The sequence below is a fragment of the Centroberyx gerrardi genome, chromosome 14, assembly GCF_048128805.1.
Source record: "Centroberyx gerrardi isolate f3 chromosome 14, fCenGer3.hap1.cur.20231027, whole genome shotgun sequence".
NCBI lineage: Eukaryota > Metazoa > Chordata > Actinopteri > Beryciformes > Berycidae > Centroberyx > Centroberyx gerrardi.
In genome coordinates, this window is record NC_136010.1 from 8,210,768 (window position 1) to 8,230,103 (window position 19,336).

The 19,336-nt window shown below is 41.1% G+C and overlaps 1 protein-coding gene across 1 annotated transcript in view; it reads right to left on the bottom strand.

Annotated features, from left to right (window-relative positions):
* The window catches only part of LOC139920220 (kazrin), a 145,830-nt gene that overhangs the window by 107,293 nt on the left and 19,201 nt on the right, over nucleotides 1–19,336 (bottom strand). The window contains exon 2 of the mRNA XM_078288315.1: nucleotides 14–203. Within this exon, the coding sequence (XP_078144441.1) occupies nucleotides 14–203 (190 nt within the window). The remainder of the gene's footprint in view (nucleotides 1–13; nucleotides 204–19,336) is intronic.

Below are 19,336 nucleotides of genomic sequence, written 5' to 3' on the forward strand. Positions count from 1 at the left end.
CTGGGTCTCTTACCATGGTGGTTGTGCTGCAGGTTCTCGAGCATGCTGGCAGAGGAGTCGGCTGCCCCCAGCTCGGCCAGTCTGCGGCTGGTGGCGCTCAGCTCTGACCGCAGGTTGGTCACCTCCTGGCTGGCCGACTGGATGGCCCCATCGATGCGCTGGGCCAACTGCTTGTTGTCATCCATCATTTTCAGGATTTTTGCCTGAGAAGGAGAGGGGAATCCAAACAAGGTGTCATGCTGCCAAGTTGACCATTTTCCGTGAAGAAAGCTGTCCCCCCAAAAAATCCCTCCTTTTCCCCCCTTTTCTTTCTTTCCTTGTTCCCTTTCTTTTTTGAGAGAGCCAAGTTAAATCCTCAAAGCAGTTTGTCCTTTTCCTTAAAGAGAGGCATCCGGCTCAGGGGAAATGTGCTGTGTAACTGGTATCTGCTACGGGGAGATGGTGTGTGTGTGTGTGTGTGTGTGTGTGTGTGTGTGTGTGCGTGTGTGTGTGGCGTGAGTGTGTCAGTGTGCAAGCATGCCTGTGTTTGTGTGCGAGAGTTCAGTAACAGAATGAGAGCGAGTGTGTGTGTGTGTGTGTGTGTGTGTTAGAGAGAGCAAGCACTCCCCCTGTGAAATGTGCTCCCCGCAGCTGACTGTTGAAAGGACACAGAGCATTGAGAGATGACAAGCACCTTTTTAAATGGACTGTACCATCTGCAGAGGAAGCAGAGGGGGAGCGAGCCGGACCATAAAAGCACTCGCAGGTCAGCGCTCCCCAGCACAGCTGTCTTCAGGAGATATTCCCGTAAGGTGCTTCGCAGAAAAAAACAACAGACTACAAATTTCACTAAGCCTGTGAAAACGGACTTAAATGAAACATCGCCGCACTTCCTCCCTCTCTCTCTCTCTCTCTTTTTCTCTCTCTCCCTCTCTGTATGCTGTATGTCCCTCCCTCCCTCCACAGACCCATGGATAGAGGGAAGGAAAACATTTCTATGAAAAAGCAAACAGTTGTGGGGGACAGCAGAAATAGTTATGCAGCCACAGCTTCCGACAGTGTATCACAGCCAGGTATTCCTCCTGCAATACAAATGTATTTTACTTTTCAAGTGTTGTAATGTTTGCAGAAAGTTAAACATAACAGAAAATCTGAACATTCACGAGAGAAAAGTGTTGTACACAGATGACACAGCTGTTTATTTTACTTGACAGACCAAAGATATTTGAAGTTAAGCAGTTGTACATTGTCAGTATATTGAATTTCTATGTTTGTGCATGAGTGCAAGTGTGCATTTGAATCAGGCAGTCATGCATTTGCATTTATAAGATTGGTCACTGTTAAACTGAAAAGGATCAACCTCAGTTTTGTGGTTAGTTTGATTTAGGATTGAGTTGTTTCTACTTTTATTTATCCAGGGAAAACTGACTGAGCATGCATGCTCTTTTTCAGCAACGCCCTGCTTCACATTCACGCAGAGGAGTGGAGAATGTTACTCATTCATTTTCCCCAACCGGACTTTCCCAGTCCGGCCTGCGATGTGAACCGTTTCTCTGACTTCTGGCCCACTGCCACCCCTCGAAAGGACTTGTGGGATCAATCATGTTACGCAAAGGCATATTCCAGTATATCTTCGTTTGAGGGCTTTTTTTTTTTCTTTCTCTGACACCATTCGAAGTTATGCTCTACTTCTCTCCCTCTTTTCTTCCCGCCCTTATCCCTCCATCTGCTTAATAGAGGAGTAAAAAGCTACAAATATAGGAAGCAGACACAATGACTGCCACCTGGTACCAGATAAGGCTAATCCATCACACTGAATGCAACATTAATGCTCCTCTCTCCCCTCTGCAGCACACCGGAGGGGGGGCATACAGCTTTTGTTGGAAGTATCTGCAGCCAGGGTGTGAAAACAAAGTTTCTTTATTGCAGTCATAGCAATGAAAGAGAATGATATTACTTCCAAATGTCAGACATACCCCGGAAATCAAATAAAGCTCTTTGAGAGACAGATGGATACTAGCAGCTTAGTGGAGAGAAGAGCTTCATGCTGAATCCAGAGGAGTTCAATACTGAGCTGTGCTGAGACAGTAGAGCTGATTGGCAATGTGTAAATTTGTTGACAGGTATCAGATACAAACAGGGCTTAGGGGATTCTACTGCTGTTGATTCACGTAAAATGTCTGATAATGCACCATCTTAGTTTTTTGTATATGGGTATGCAATCACTAACCAATGCAATTTGTTCTGAGTTTCACTGGCTAATGCAAAAAGCAAGTTCTTTTAGAACACCTTAACAAGGCATTTTTTTTGTGATACACTATTGAAATTCTTCTTTTTCTGCTTGCCTCTTCCACAGAGACGTCAAACCGCTGGGTCAGCTGCAGAACAGCATTCCTGGAGCTGGAAGGGATTCAGTGTCTTGCTAAAGGACACTTCAGCAGGCCAGGATGCCTGAACCTAGGCCTTCCAGTTGGAGGACTGTCTAGGGGAAACTAAGTAAGTAACACTTTAATTATATAGTGACTTTTTAAAAGACACAGTTTACAAAGCGCTTCACGAGAGGATAGGAAAGGATCAGGAAAGGCATAAAAGCAAGACAAGCCCTTAAAAGCTATCTCAAAATCATACACATATATAAAGTAAAAACATCAAGCATTTACAACCCCCATTATGATGGGGGCCAAACCTATAAAATACACACAAGTCATACATACACCCAAATCAAACCAAATAAAAAGAAGAAACCCATACAGACACTTTTCATAAGAAGGCCAGCCTATAAAAAATGAGTTTTTAAGAGAGGTTTCACACATAAATAAACAATTCCCAAGCTCACTGTCTGTAATCCCAGAGCCAAGGACAAGGTGATAGCATAAGCTCTACTTGTAAGTTGTAAAAATACCTGCCCCATGATTGACTATGCTGTATGGTTGTCTTTGTGCCTCAGGGTTGAGGAAATCTGCCCTGCTTCCTACCCCATACCCCCCGACCCCCCACCCACCACCCCCCACCCTGCATTTCTGACATTCAGCTGTCAAATGAAACCCACTCACTCAGCAGTACAGCCGTCTAGTTATTGTTTCCCGAGGTTATATGAACTCTGACCCTAACCTATCCAGCATGTGGTAAGCAGAGATCAGCCACCGCATCGCACAAGCTGGGGTAGCGAGCAATATCCATCTACTCCCAGAAAATGTTACTGTAGCCTTAGGCGCTCTCTCTCTCTCTCTCTGTATGTATGTGTGTGTGTGTGTGTGTGTGTGTGTGTGTGTGTGTGTGTGTGTGTGTATGCCATTGGATACCAAACATTCAAGTCCACACTGTTGTTTCTCTCGCAACTCTCTGACCGCCCGCTACAGTATGCAAGCAAGGAGATATGCGGAACAACACACACACACACACATATACACACACACACTCCGTCCGTTCATCCATCTGCCCAGACACGAGTCCCCCCCCCCCCCCACTCGGTAAATGAACATCATGTTGTTATTTATAGACGACCCTGCTGCCGCATATGATACATTAGTCACAGGGGAGGGCGGGCACAGACACACACACATATATATTCACACACACTGACACCGACACACACACACACACGTACACTAGGGGGCTAATAATCCCAAAGTCATTTGATGTTCATTAACGCTGAAATTCATCTCCCATCAGGTGTCATAAAAGTCTATGAGACCCTTCTGGGTAATTAAGATGCTGTGGTGTGTGTGTGTGTGTTCTTGTATCTGTGCATGTACAGTACATGTGTCTTTCCATATCCCTACAACCTGCGTACCCTCACACTCTTTCTCTGTCCTCAGCAGTGTGTGTGCCTATGTGAGTGATTGTCTTGCCTGCGTGTGTGTTGGTACATTTGCCTGAGCGTGCTCGTGTGTGTGTGCATGCACAGGTTGCGGGAGAAATGTGAGAAATGTGGTAAATGTATACACATTCCGGTAAATGTATACAGTTGCAGCCGGCTGTCCCCCTGTTTCCATTTTTGTTTGAGCGAGAACGGTCAGGTTTCTCTGTGAAGATGCCCTTTGTTCATCTTTATCCACACAGGATTTTGATCATTTTAGCTACCTTTACCTTATGGTGTTGCAGTGTTACATGAATGAATCTCACAGATCTCACTTTACTAAAGAAGTCAATCTGAAGAGGTATTTTTGGCATAGTGACAGGACTGTGAGAAGCCTCACGCTACTGTGACTAGCATTTTCCTCTCACATTAACAAGGAAATGTACATATTTACCAGATTTACCTTGGAAAATGATTACATTTACCGCCCCTCTAGGAAATATGCGCATTTACATGCATGCGAGTTTGTAAATGTACACTTTTACCGGTAAATGTACTGGATACATTTACTATTTTCCTACATTTACTGTAAAACATAAACTGTATGTGCTCTCTGTGGGTGATCACAACCATAGTTGAAGTTTACTTTGTTGCATTTTTGTATTCTGTTTATTTACGTTCACGCTGCCCCACACTGAACCAAGACCATGTAAACAAAAGTCACACAGATTCACAAGTAGCTTGTTTACTGGATAGAGTTTTGGCAACCTGTCATCCCACAAGATTAGAGATTTTGGCAGCCGGGGAGCAGTGGGGGGGGGGAGCTAGGCATTATGGACTTGTCTGTGTTGTAATTTCTCTCCTCTGGTCTTGATACCAGGAAAGAATACAAGAAGAAATACCTGAATATGAGCAGCAGTGCGGTGTGACCTCGGTTCATTTTGTTACACTAGGCTTTCCAAGCATGAGGAACTGCTGGCTATTAGATGTCAACATCCGTCTCCTTATACCGCTAAAACCGTACAGAACAATGGTTTCCTGTGGCGAGTTCGGATTACGTTCTCCCTCCAAACAAACCACACCGCAGTCCGCTTGGAAGAGAACCAAGACCTGCTTTTTGAAACGGCCTCAGTGAAGTTATTTAGCGCCACCCGAGTTCGAATGGCATCGTTATCACTTGCCCAAACCAACTGAACTACAGGAGTAAACGCTCCAGAGAAAAAAGATAAAAAGAGTTTGACTCAACTGCTCCAAACATGCTTGGCGTGAACTGCTGTGTGTGTGTGTGTGTGTGTGTGTGTGTGTGTGTGTGTGTGTACATCATGCGAATGAACCATCACTCAAGCCTCTCCCTTGGGGTCTCGGAGATGTCTGCTGGTCAGTGGAGTGAATCGGGACTCAGTGGCTGACTGGGGATCAGTAATTAGTGGGTGTGCTGGGGGCTTGGATTAGCATATGAATGGAGACAGAGGGGAGTGGGATCAGTGCACTGCCACCATTCTTCATTGTGCTGCTGGTGAGTATCCGTCCACACTGCAGGCCTTCTGCGGCCAGATTCAACTAAAGTCATGCAAAAAAGTTGCAACACTGAGGTCTGTATATTTTTTAAGCCTCCAGTGATTCAATTTGTACTTACTGGAGCTGAATTTTGTTGCTAAGCAATATTAGACGGGACTCTGCTTACTCACTGGGATTGTATTTGTTGCCTGGCAACAATAGAAACAAAATTCAGCTCTAGGCAGTAAAAAGTACAGAAAAGTTCGAAACCTTTCAGTGTCGCAACTTTTTTCAATGTTGGTTCATCCCATCTTTTTCAGTTGGATTTTTATGATCTAATTTAGAAGATTATGTTATTATGTATAAAAAAAAAATCAAGTACTGAAAATACTAAATTCTGTTTGTAATTATGATTCACCACTTGAAATAGATGCATTAGCTTTCTACTGTATTATCTGGGAAGTAGTTGTGTTTTGTTCATAGTAATTTTTTTTCCTCATTTGAGTCTTCGTGTTTCTTTTTTCCTTTCATTATTTTTTATTTTTCCCCATTACTATTTGCAATGATTAGACCGATGCTATGGCATTTATCTGAAGCTGGTACACATTTTTATGTTTATGTTTTGTATGTAGTTTCGTTCTCTTTTCGTCAAATGTATGGCCCAGTTTTAGCACAGAACAGCCTATAATTGCTCTTCTGTAATGATTCTAGATCCATTCCACAACACTTACAGGTGATAAGCAACCTAGAATGCCGGTAACTATATACTGTATATGGAAGGCTGACATAATCAAAGGTGTCTGTTTTAAGAAATGTCTTTTGACTGAAGCATCACTATGAAAGAAAAGATGCTGATGTGATATTTGTGTGCAGGAACCTTCTATCTTTATGTCTTTGCCATAGACATCTGTCCAGCAGATGATGGGTAGTATATAGGCACTGATATACTATTTGACAGTCACTGGGTCCATTTGAGAGACATCATCCACCCTTTTTATCTACAGCGTCTTGTAAAATTGCTGGAAAATGGTTTGATGTACAACATCCAGGCAGCCCGCCATGCACTGAGATACTGTGTTTTTCTTTTAAGATAAGCCTCATTAATTCACATTGCATGGGCCAAAAGAGAACTTCTCATCTAGGAAGAGCATGCAAAAGACTTGCATGTGTTCATTCACTATCTTCCTCTGTCTGATAGCAAAGAGAAATATTAATGTACGTCATCCCGCTTAGTGTATGGAAAGAAAGATGCTGAAAAATGCAAATATGACACTGATCTAACATTGAAACTTTCTACCTCCAAAAAGGAGAGTGTAATTATAACCAAAGTCCTTTCTGCTGTCAGCAGGCAGGGCTCTGCCTCTGAGTCAAGGTCGCTGCTGTGCGGGTAATCTAAATGCAACGTAAAGATACCTACACCACAATCTGTGTTTAGCGATTCAGACTATGCCTCTGCAATGCAGAACTTATGGGCTGCACCAAAATCACCTGCTCATTGATAGCATCTGGAAAGGCCAGCCAATGAGGTGGAAAAGGTGCTGTAACGATGGCCCCGCGTTGCTGCAACTTCTTCAGCTGTTTTTTTTTTTCTTTTGTGGAGCAAAAGGCAATAGGTTAATGTCCCTGGAGGAGTAAGGAAATGGAGTTTTTGTAGCTGAACGCTATCTTGATGTCTTATCAAGATCATCTCATCTTAGGGGAGAATAGGGCTCAGCAAAAAGGCTTTCTCCGCAGAGTCAGAACACACACATTACACACAAACACAGAGGAGTCGGGAAAAGAAGCCGGTAGAGGAGAGGGAGAGAGAGAGAGGAGAGAGAGGGATGGAGAGAGAGAGAGAGGGACGGAGAGAGATGGAGAGTAGAGAGAGGGACACAGAGAGATGGAGAGAGAGAGAGGAGACAGCGAGAAACAGGGAGAGATAGAGATGTTCCCCAGTAACATGAAAAAATTTACCAGGTGTGTGCCATGTATGACCGCTGTTGTGCAGACAGCCTTACATCTTGTCACTGAGGTAGAGGCTGCAGACAGCACCCAGAGGTAAGAAGCTGAACATGCCCTCGGGCTTCCTGTACAAGCAGAGCACTTAAGTTAGGCCGAGAGATCCGGCATGATCAAAAAACATTACGTTCTTCCTCCCATGAGTCACTATGGGACTCATGGGTTAACCAAGCAACCCAGTATTTCCAGGGAAATGTTTACCAATGTTTTTGTTATTAGGAGTCTCATCCAAGCACGCCATTATACTGACATGTTTGTTTTTCTTTCTGGGTTATGTATTTGTGCATCCACATTAATTGCTTCCATTTGACAAAATGGCTGCATTCAATCTTTCACAGCAACTTTGGATACAGTTTATTATATATCAAAATTCATTCAGTTTTCGTCTAATGAAGCAACTCGGTTGTGTGATAAGGAGCTCACGATCATTGCAGACCTCCTCTGATGCTATTACTAGGCAACTGCTATCCAGCTGCTCCCAGTGTACTGAATGTGGGGCATTGTCAATAGAGTGAAACACCTCCCAGCTTGGATCCGGGCCAGCTAAACAAGCAGTAAAAAGCTATTTGAAAAATGTAAGATGATTGAAGTAAGTGATTCATAAGGACATAAAACACAATGATGGGTCAGGGACCAGATTCAGTGAAAGACTAGGATACTTGAGTTAGTCCGGTAATGAGGAGAGCAAATTTAAAAGTGAGGTGAGATCAATTTGCTTTTCTCATAAGGACACTATGTAGACGACTCAAGAGCAAAGCGATTCCCATTTGCTTTGTGCCAAACTTTCTCATAGGCGCGCTGTCTCTATGATTTGCAGTTTTCACACAAACAGCAACTAGCTCAATCGTGCATAAAGAATAATTTCTGCAAGGAGGGAGGGGACAGTGTGTGACTCAAGAAGAGTTATGAGCTCACTGTGTTGGAGTGGGTCAAACCAAAACAAAGAACAGAGACAAGCCTTACAAAAACAGGGACTTAGATTCACTGCACCCATCTGTTTATTCTCAACCCTCCTCTTCCTTCACTGTTTACACTATCATAAAATGGATGAGACCAACCAGCTGGAGGGTAGGAGAAGGACAGCTAGGAGAACACCTAATGTTAGTCCAATAGCCTTGTGTCCTGTTTAAGTGTCCTAAATCAGACCTGCTCACTCAGCTAAATGCCTAAAAACATAAGTAGAGGACACTTGCAATAGTTAGTTTCCTCTGAGTTTCACTGAACTTTTCTATAATTACATAGTGTGGACTCTGTGCAGAACTGTCTCAACTATTGATACTATATTTTATAACATACCTTATACTATACTTCACATTTTTACATATGTGTATATATGTATAAAGCCATATTTATTATAATAGTTAAACATAGTCAACTTCATGAGCCATTACTGTCTTACCACTGTTTATCTTCTTCTGTACTTAGCTTCATTGTGTTCTGATTTGTGATTTGTTCTCTAAATTATTATTTTATTTGCTATTTTTATTTTTTTTGCAGATAAAATTCCTCATATGTGTAAATGTACCTGGCAATAAATCTGATTCTGATTCTACATTCAAGGCATGATTTGAAATTGTGGAAAATGTCTGTTATTTTACCTTGCCATGTCTTATTATGTGAAGCTCATCATTCAGCTACCCTAAAATTTTGTTGTGAGCACTGTTAGCATTTCTCAGTTTATATTGCATTGGTGTCAACACAAATAAAGGTGCAAATTGGAATCGAAAATGGTTCTTTGGAGTGATGCCATAGAAGAAACATTTCTGGTTCCACAAAGAACCTTTTAATATCTTAAAAGGTTCTTAATTCTTAGTTATTGAATGGTGGGTGATGACATAAATATGGAAATATAACCAAACCCCTCCATAGTATATATTGTGCAATTGCAAATGAGGCTATACAAGGGCAGATAAACAAAAACACAATGCAGGTGTCTAAGCAAAGGAGTGCAGAAATGGTTTTTTTTAAAGAACCTTGGTCTGACAGGTTCTTTGTGGAACCAGAAACGGTTCTTCTATAGCATCACTCCGAAGAACCATTTTCGGCACCTTTATTTTTCTTTGTGAATGAGATGTGTGAATGTGAATGTTCATTTAACTAAAGTTCCTATACAAAAATCTTTCCCACCAAAAACAACAGACAAGTCTTTACAATGTCAAGTTGTCACTTTAAGAATATTCAAGTTTTGTTTGGTTTTTGTTTGGTCTGTTTTTTGCTTTGAATGTGTTTATTTTAATACTTCGTTTTTTTCAGTTTTTCTTTCCCTGATCCCTGATTATCTTTCTATACTAAAGGTTGTCTGCAGTTATATCCCCCTCACCGAGAACAGCAGCCTTAGACAGCAAACAGTTTCCCAGCGAGAGGATATTGACGCCTCTGCTGTCCTTGCCACCGTCGGCCCTGTGTACCTCGAGCTAAGAAATAAAACACACACATGCAGTCGGGCAAACACGGCGTTTGTTGACACACACAGATAAGTTTTCCATTCTGTCTGACAAGAGTGGGGAGGTTAGAGGTGTGGAAGTGTGTTATTGGAATATCCTGTATCCCCATCCCAGCCCTCCCAATTTCTCTAATCTCTTATCCCATTCGCGCTAAGCCCTTTGCTCATATCCTCCTCCCCCTCACACATGCCCACTGTCTGCGTGAGTCAGATCCGGAGAGCGATGGCAAACGCGCGTCTTCGGGACACGCCGCATTGCCAAACGGACCCTGGCTCGGCGGTAAAGGCTCAAGGCTAATCTCGGACACAAACAAGTTAGCGGGCTTTGATGGGAATTAAGATACAGTGGTGTTCCTTTGAAGTGAGGCAAGCGGGGAACAAAGACCTCACACAGGTTCAGGGGCAAAGAGGGGAAATGCTTTTATGTTGACTGGGTTCTGCAGGATTCTGGTTTTGTGATACCGTGGATCGCCATCCGCTGAAGATAGCGACATTTTCGTTTGTGCTACAGCGCAAAGATGATGGTGGCTTGAATTAAAATGAAGGAGCGGTGTTAGTGCGTTGGAAAGTTAGTTCCAACTTCCCAACACACACCTTCCCAAGAAAAAATATCATTTGGTTTCTCCTATCCCTGCGGATTGAATAGCAAATCAGTCAGGTTAAAGTTTATTCATCAAGGATACGATTTCTAATTACGTTTCAAACCGCTGGGCTGGTCTGTGCTGCCCTAACAGGAGATCTGATTTGAATCTATTTTAAGTAAGTACGTGTAGCAGGCTGTTTACCGTGACATAATTTCATTTCTATTGTCGAAAAAAAAACTATTTTTAGAGATGTTGGCCTGAATACAGACAGAGTCTGCTGCAGCTCCGAATCCCCACCAGGTTCAAGTCCTGGTTAATGATACCTGTCAAAATGTGAACTCTCTAAAATTGCTTGGACTTTTGCCTTTATAATCTGGTCCATAAAAATGGATGTTTAAAGAGAAAAGTAAGCCAACTGAATCAGAAAGAAGTAAGAAAGTTTTAATGGCCAATGATGTTCCTGTTATATTAGACATCTACTTTTTCATAAGTCTAGATACTCAACATAAGTACAGAAAGATGACGTTCCGTAAAATATTCTTTCCGCTATCTCGAATTATGCAAATTGATAATGTCAGAGGATTACATTTTCCTTCAATTCAAACTCATACAATAAAACCCCAGTAGCATAAACCATATATGCATTTCTTCCACCTCAGTTAATTTGTTCAAACAGCATGAAAGCTGAACTCTAGGAAACTGTATAGTTGAGTTATAATTGAGGCCCATTTCTATTAAAGTAGCATTTTTCGCATCCACACACAGATGTTAAGCAATTGACAAGAACAAAAAGCTTTTCAAACACCAACTGCTAGAGATGGCAGACCAAAGAGTCTGAATGCAGTCCGCCACTGTCATTAAAGCAAGACTCGTCCTAAACAACAATGTCACTGCTTGGTGGCCTGAAGAGCTCACAGATGGTCCATTTTTCCTGCTGAAAGGGAGTGTGTGGTGGCATGTCTGATGATGTGAGTGTTCTTTGAACTGAAATCCCCGCGTAGGTGTGTGCTGTTTGTGTTAGCGGGTGTAACTGTGTGTGTGTGTGTATGTGAGAGAGAGAGAGAGGGAGAGAGAGAGAGGGAGAGAATAATTGTCTGTGCCAGGTTGAGGGGCAGCTCCTGTGTCTTCTGCTCAGTATTCAGCAGCCGTAGTCGCTGTGACGAAGACTGAGAGAAGCTCTGTTTGGGTGCTGTAGGGGGGTTGACGCTGGCTGGCTTGATGCATCCTTTCAATACCACTTTCCTTCAAAGGCACAGCACGTGGAAGGCCAGCGTTTCTGCACTCCGACAACAAAGTTGGTGGAAAAAATACAAAAAAAAAATGTATTCTTTTGTTTGCAATCATAAGAGATTTTATACAATACAGAGCCTTAGAACCATCCAGATATTGAAATCTATAGCGCCATTTCAGATGAATAGAATTTCATTTATATTTGTTGAAAAACCTCCAGCTACAATTTAATTGGTATAAAGATTCCACAGGATAAAGTCAGGCAGGATTCAAAACCTAACTCGCCAGCAGCAAAGGTAGATGAAAAGGTAGATGCTACTGTTCAGTATGAAATCTACTCATCAGATGGAGGTAAAGGATGATTCTGGACTAAAAGAAGTGCTGCGGGTGGTTTTGGGGTTGATTAGCTTCACCAAGGAGGTTATGTTTTCAATCCCAGTTAGGTTTATTTGTCTGTCTGTCAGCAACATATCTCAAAAACTTATGAACGGATTTGTATGAAATGTGGTGGACAGATCGGACTTGGGCCAAGACACAGTTGATTAGATTTTGGTGGTAATCCGGATCTAGGAGTTCGATTATTGTTTTTTTAGCCATAACTATGAAACTAACGAAGAATCAATCGGTATGATGGAAAATGATGGGGTTCCAGGTCAAAAATGGCTATGGTTCATTTTTAAGAACTATTAAAGAACCACTTGAGTACTATCAAATGCTACAGTATGCAGAGAAACATTTAAAAAAAATGGTTAAATCATCATACAAAACACCTAAAATGCTTTTGTGTCAACAGTTTATTTCCATGTAATATTCATATTTGGATTCAGCTGAGTGCCAATGAGTTGATGGGTTAGTGGAGCATACCAAACTTCATTTTGTAAATGAATGCAATTCATATCAATACCTAATGATGTTTACACTTGATTCATTTGCAGCAGCATTAAGTAGGCTCCCACTGTCATTATGATTACAGAGAAGAAACAGGAATCAGTTATAGGAATGGGGGAGAGCGGCCTCTCAAACACCATAGGAAATCAGCTTTTCCATCACTCCTGGCTTTCCTTCATTGTTTTTCTCCACAAAATATGCAGATTTTTGCAAATGAAGTCATTAACTCCAGTATTAAATTAGCGTAGAGTGCTTGCAGACAGCCTAAGTGCTGATTATGGGAACAATGGGATGTGGACACCTATGGGTACTCTGTGATTACAGCCTGAGCCAAGGAGGCCGGGATGAGCCAAAATCAGCACCTGCATAGTATGAGGTGAAGTGTTTGTGTGTTATTGTACGGGAGAGATAAGTGTTCCTTAAAATGAAATTTGGGTTGTGGACTCATGCTGCAGACATTCACGTCATTAACAAATTAGTTAACTTGAGGACAAAAATTTAGAATAGGTCCTACATTACACAAGTTACTAAACACTTATCAGCTAATGTGTCCTGAAGGGCTGAACTGGAGAAGGACTGCATAGAGCACATGGTGACAACCAGATTAATATATATTTCAACGTTAGTTCTTGCCAACTCTGCCTCTGTAGGCTACATACACTACCAGCCAAAAGTTTGGACACACATTCTTTATTTTTACTATTTTCCACATTTTAGAATAATAGTAAAGACATCAAAACTATGAAATAACACAAATGGAATTATGCAGTGACCAAAAAAGTGTTAAACAAATCAAAACTATCTTATATTTTAGATTCTTTAAAGTAGCCGGCCTTTGCCTTGATGGAAAGGCAAAGGCTTTGGAAAGAAATTCATACATAGGCATCAACTTCACTATTTATATTTGTCTAAAGAACAAATTTCAAGCATTTAAATAAGCCTTTAGATCAAAATGGCTTTAAGATAATGAAAAAAAAATAGTAAATTCAATCAGGTGTGTTCAAACCTTTGAACACCTATGTATCCCATGCATATCTAAAAGTAATTCCTCCTGTCTTCGCGGTGTCAGACAAAAGGTCAGCTCAGGCTGACCCCGAGCTGCCAGGGCGGGACTCGGCCCAACATCCTCCAGCCCTCCACAGATGGAGGAGGAAAGATAATGAAGAAAGGGCAGCGTTAATAGAGTGGTGAAAAGTGAGTTCAAAAGCCTGAAAAAAAAAGGCTTGCAGAGACGAATGTGGGGTTAGCCAACAGGGAGATGAAGCACCAGTGTTTGAGGATGCCTGCAGCTGTTACCAGTCCGGTCCAGAGTTCTACACGGTTGGGATTAGTTTGCTGGCTGTGTATCCAAATATGATTTTCTGACTCAGTGAGCACACTGGGCCCCCCTGTGAAGTCGATTATAATGGGGAAAAGTGGAGTGCTAAAAAAATGAAATAGGCAGAGGAGCAAGACGGGGTAAATACTAGCTTGTCGCAGTCATTCAGTTTGCCAGCGGTGTGTGTGTGTGTGTGTGTGTGTGTGTGCGTGCGTGTGTGCCTGCATGTGGCTCTGCTTCAACAAGAGCTAAAAGTGAATAAAGTGCTGATAGGACCTCGGTAACATCTGAAAACAGCAGCATCTGAAGATCATGTAATGTAAGGGGATCTAATGTGATAACCGCCGTTAAAAGACAAGAAGAAGAAGAAGATCTAATGTGATATTTTATTGATCTTTTTTTTTCATGCCCTCTGTCCACAGGGACTCAGTCTCTTGCTCAAGGACACTTCAGCTCGAGGGTCCTCCAGCTGAAAGGCTTTCTCCCTACTCACCACCCTGCTGCCCCAAATCACCACCACTAATATGAGGAACGGTTGCCATAAAGATTCAGAATGTGCTCGTCTTTCTACATTAGACAATAAAGTAAGCTGGCTGTAGAATACAACCACTATCATTTCAGCGTTGAATTTATGACTACAGGGCCTCTTCAATGTTATGAACTGAACAATCTACCAAACAGGCTTAAAGAACAAAACATACCAATGTGAAAACACTGTATTTTCTCTACTGGTTAAAATAAATGTCAATACATTTTAGTGTTTTGAACATTTCATGCTCACACGCCTCCTCCATTCCAGAGTTACTCGGATAAGCAATGTTTCTCTATTGTGTGCATATTTGCTGTAACGTTTCCCATAATTCTACTAAATTTATATCAGTGGAACAAGACTCACAGGTGGACCTCAGTGGCACAAGAGTGATCAATCTGGATGAGAGGTTGGGAGAGCAATAGTGAGGAAAGAATTGCCATGATTTATAGCCTTTCTTATAGTTATTTACTACTCATGTCAGAAGCAGCCGGATAGAAGGTAACTCGTGGGAGCGTCCCAATGAGGACAGAGGAAATCAAAGATAGCTAAAGTGTAATTATCTGAGAGAGAGAGGGGGAGAGAGAGAGAGAGAGAGAGAGAGAGAGAGGGAGAGAGAGGCCGAGGGGAAGCTCCTGTCTCTTCTGCTCAGTATGAAATCCTATCCTTGCATCAATATAAGTGTGTCCACAGTCAATGTCTGCAGTGAAAACAGAAAGATTCAATAGACTGAGTTAGAGGGTAGAAAAACATTTTGGCCCAAACGTTAAAATATTTCCTCTTTGTACATTTTTGACACCTAGAGATCAGCGTGGACAAGGAAGAACCAATAATACAATAACACATTTTCATTGAAAGGCAAAGGACAAGATAATGAGATGCATTGGGAAGTGTACTGCGCACGGCACATTCAAGTGAAACGATCAATATTCAACAACGCTCTTCAGAGATGAGTCATTCACCTCAACCAAAGAACTAATGATCCTGCCCAGATCAATCGTCTGCTGCGGAAAAATTCAAACTATTCTTCTCCTAAACTTTAATGCACAACCTTAGGAAAACATAATGAATATTGCATGACTGTGACACAAGTTCTGACAGCCGAACCAGCTTATTTGTCATTCTCTTTTCCTTTTTGTGTTTTTTTTTTTTGAAACTCTGGGAAATTTGTCAACATCATTTACAGTGGAGGCAGAATGTCGCAGTTTCCAGGTGAAGGTTAAGGGAGAAACTCAAATAATGAATAAGGTTCTTGTCAAGAGTATAACTTTCAATCATCTTTCATTTTACTTTAAACTAGGATTTATTCTAATATATTTGAATTTCAGTTGTGCCAAGTCACGTTATCTGCCAATCTGTTTCAAATTCGTGAGATGTTTGTACTGTATGGGGGTGTTTTTGGGGGTTGTTTATCTCCCCAAATTTGCATTATTCTCTCTTTTTTTATCATTGTGTTCACCTCTGTGTTTTGCTGCACGAATAAAGAAACTATAAACCAGACCTTTTTCCCTTTGCAAACACAGTACAGTGTAAAGACTTACATATACTTCAGTATTAGCCTACACATTCAAATAAGAAAGTTCTTCAGAGGTTTTTGTGGGCTAAACAAAGCTTCACAGGAGTGTTACTCTCTGAAGAATGTCTCCAAATGGTGCTTTAGAGCTATTTGAAGAGCTACTGGTGATTTCACATGAAAACAAGTCATGAAAACAAATGTTCTCACCACTTTCCATTCAATTTTATTGTACATAATATGTTTTTGCTGCTGTGACAGAAATTGCCAAAACTATTAAAAAGCCCTGCAGAGTCAAAATAACAACCATAACATGTAAACTCTGTAGCGCTCTTCATGGCGCTGAACCTAATCATTTTGAATCGTATTGTATCAGATTAACTTGAAAATGAATGCAATGGTGTTAAATTATTTTCCTGGAAAAAGACTTCTTTTCTGTATTGAATTGCTAACCACGGATCAAGATTTATATTGAATCGGTCTAAGAAGGAGATTCTCATCCCCAGTCCCTATAGAACCTAGTGAGTCCATATAGAACCAATTTGTTCTATATGAAAAAGGCTCTTAATAGTACTGAAATGGTCACATGGGGAACTATTATTGGTTCTGGATGTATCTACTATGGTTCTTTAGCTCCAAGTAACTCCAAGTAATCAAAAGTACTGCCAAGACGTGACCAAGCCTCGATCTGCCTTGGAATGAGATTGGCCACAAATCCAGATTGAGATATCCACCATTTTGTCGCTGTTGGATAAAAACCTTGTAACTCCAGCTTTGGCGATTTTCATGTAACTGAAGGGTTACAAGCCCCTCTATGGGTTGAGAAAATTATATAACAATTGAGTTTGTGAAACCTTAGAAGAAAACAATTAAATAAACTCAAAAAAGTGGTGGTTGACCTAAAACCAAAGCTGTTTCAGTTCCTGAAAAGTTCACATTCTGGAGATATGAGGTTTTCACCGACAACAGCATTAAATCGACACTGATCTTGATAAAATGATTGTTGGCATGAAAGTGAAGGACATTATACATTATACTCTCTTAAAACCTTCGCCCACAAATTATTTTTGGGGATAGAGTCTTATCTTATCTGATTTCAGGTAGAAAAGTATCAGGCATAGAAAAAGAAATAGTAGCATATTCCTCCTTACAGTTGCTGTGACATTTATTTTACACACCAACATTTCAGCTAAAGCACTTTCATCAGCTTGTCAAAGTAACTGCAAGGAGGAATGTGCGACCATTTCTTTTTCTATAGTTTATTATTGCAAATAGTCTGCACCTCTTTGGATGTGCACTGTGCTATTTTTTTTATTTTTAGAAAAGTATCAGGTAGCATTTTTTTTTCTTCTCCAAAATGGATGTAACATTTTCAAATGAAACCCTTCATTTGTGCCCCACTGAGACTCAAACTGCCTCTTAGACTCATAATGCTCCTACATACTTGTATTTGATTTTTTTTTTTTGTGATTATGGGTCTTTAAAGTGTCTCAGAAAGGGGTTTTAGGTAGCACCAAAAGTGGTTCACCAGTGATAACATGCAAAACAACCACTTTTTCATCTTAGTGTAGATGATGATTGTATTTTGACCTCTAAAATCAGACTGTTTGGGATTTGCTAAAACTTATTCTATGTACAATAGTTATAAAAATGCCAAGAAATATAAATCTTAAAAGGGAAATGACCCATGTACCCTATTATGTTTTTAAGGAGCTTAGTGGGCGTAATATCTCAGGCACTGGAGGCCAGCCTTCTATGCCTTTGGTCAGGAACCAGACTTTAAAACCCTTAAAGACGAGATGAAATGAAAAATGCCTTTTTAACCCTTTTAGATCACATCCCCGGTCATACTGTGCACCTATTTAACAATATATGCCAAAAAAAATACCAAAAATCAATTTCATTGTATTCTTATATCAAAATTCAATCATGTTTTCTTCCTGTAAAACAAAATATGCCGTGTGCTTACGTAAGCATGCCCGTAACTAATTTCAACCAATAATATCATGACATCCACCCATCAATCAATCTTCAACTTTTAGCGCACAGAGCTAAGAGGCTAAGATTCATTAGTTAGCTAGCTAGCAACAGCATGGTACTTCGGTGTGTCTTCGGGTGTTATGACACACCCACTTTTCAACGTTCAAATCAAATTCCTCCCAACGTTATGTCCCGCCTGTCTTTCCTGTTTCACTCGGAAATACGTCACGATACGGAAGTTAGATACTCTCGAAATGCCGTTTCATCTCGACTTTAAGACCCCTGTGTGAAGAAATACTAACTTTTGTCCAAATCAAGATTGCCTTTTTGAATTTGCTTGATGGTAACGCGGCCATCGATCATGCAGAAGTGCTGGATTTGTGGATTCAAGACTGGAGAGAGATTCATCCCCCGAGGAAGCTACAGTCCCTCTTAGCAGCCTATGAATGACAATGTAACATATCATTTTCTAGATTTCTCCTTTTCTTATGTTTCATCAGTATGGACAGTATGGCCCACATGAGAAAAGTGCCTTCAGTAGCTTACACTTTTTACCTGACGTCTACCTCCAAAGAATCAAAACGTATCTCGACTGTTTTGATTCTTATTCATATATCAAATGTTACAGAAAATATCTTTGTTGGGGTTAATGAACTGAATAACTTACCTCTGCATCGAGGCTACGAATGTGCAGCAACCCCTTCCTAGTTTTAAGTTCTGTCGCACCGCGGATAGCACCTTATCAATCCAGGAGAGCGAAGCCTGATCCTTTCAGCATAGTAAACAACCAAATAAAACACTGCAGTGTGTGATGCATCAGAGGGAGGCAGACTCTTCCATTAGACTGGTGGCGTTTGCTGAGTGTGATCATCTGACCTTTTCAAACAGAGCCACAGCACTGCAAACACAGCAAGGAATTCAGACATAAAAAACTCTGACTCTGAACTCGGCAGGAGCTGAGCCTGATAGTGAAATTATTGAGCCTTTCCATCAAAATTAATTTGAAATCAACATCAATCAAAACTGTCTGTGCACTCTTGCACTCTCCTGGTTGTAGTTGACTAATGAAAAGCGACCTCACCAGAACCTCAGCATAGATCATGCTAATATTACCTTGGCTAGGGTCATTTCCATTTTCTGCAGTTAATTAATGCACAAAACATATTAAATTCATCTTGCTATATTAATTGAAAAATGTCAATCATTTCCCCACACAATTCACCACCTCATGATTTGAATATGACTAATCTCTCATACAGTGCCTGGAATTGAAATGTAAATGACTGCCAGCAATTAATAGCCACATGCAAACCATGGGAGACCGGCCAGCTCACCCTTATTTGATAATGAATGGCATTGTCTTCAGAGGGAGGTCACACTCAGCTAAATGATGGAGGACACAGTCTTCAGCCCTGTGCTGCATCATCCTGTTCTCTCCAGGTTAGCCCTTCTCTCTCACTGTGGACTTTTTATGCTTACAATGTAAAACCCTATCTGGGAGGACAAACATGAGGAGACGCAAAAAGGAAACATCCTTGGAGTCCAAATGTTTCTGTCTGGTAATTAGTACCATGG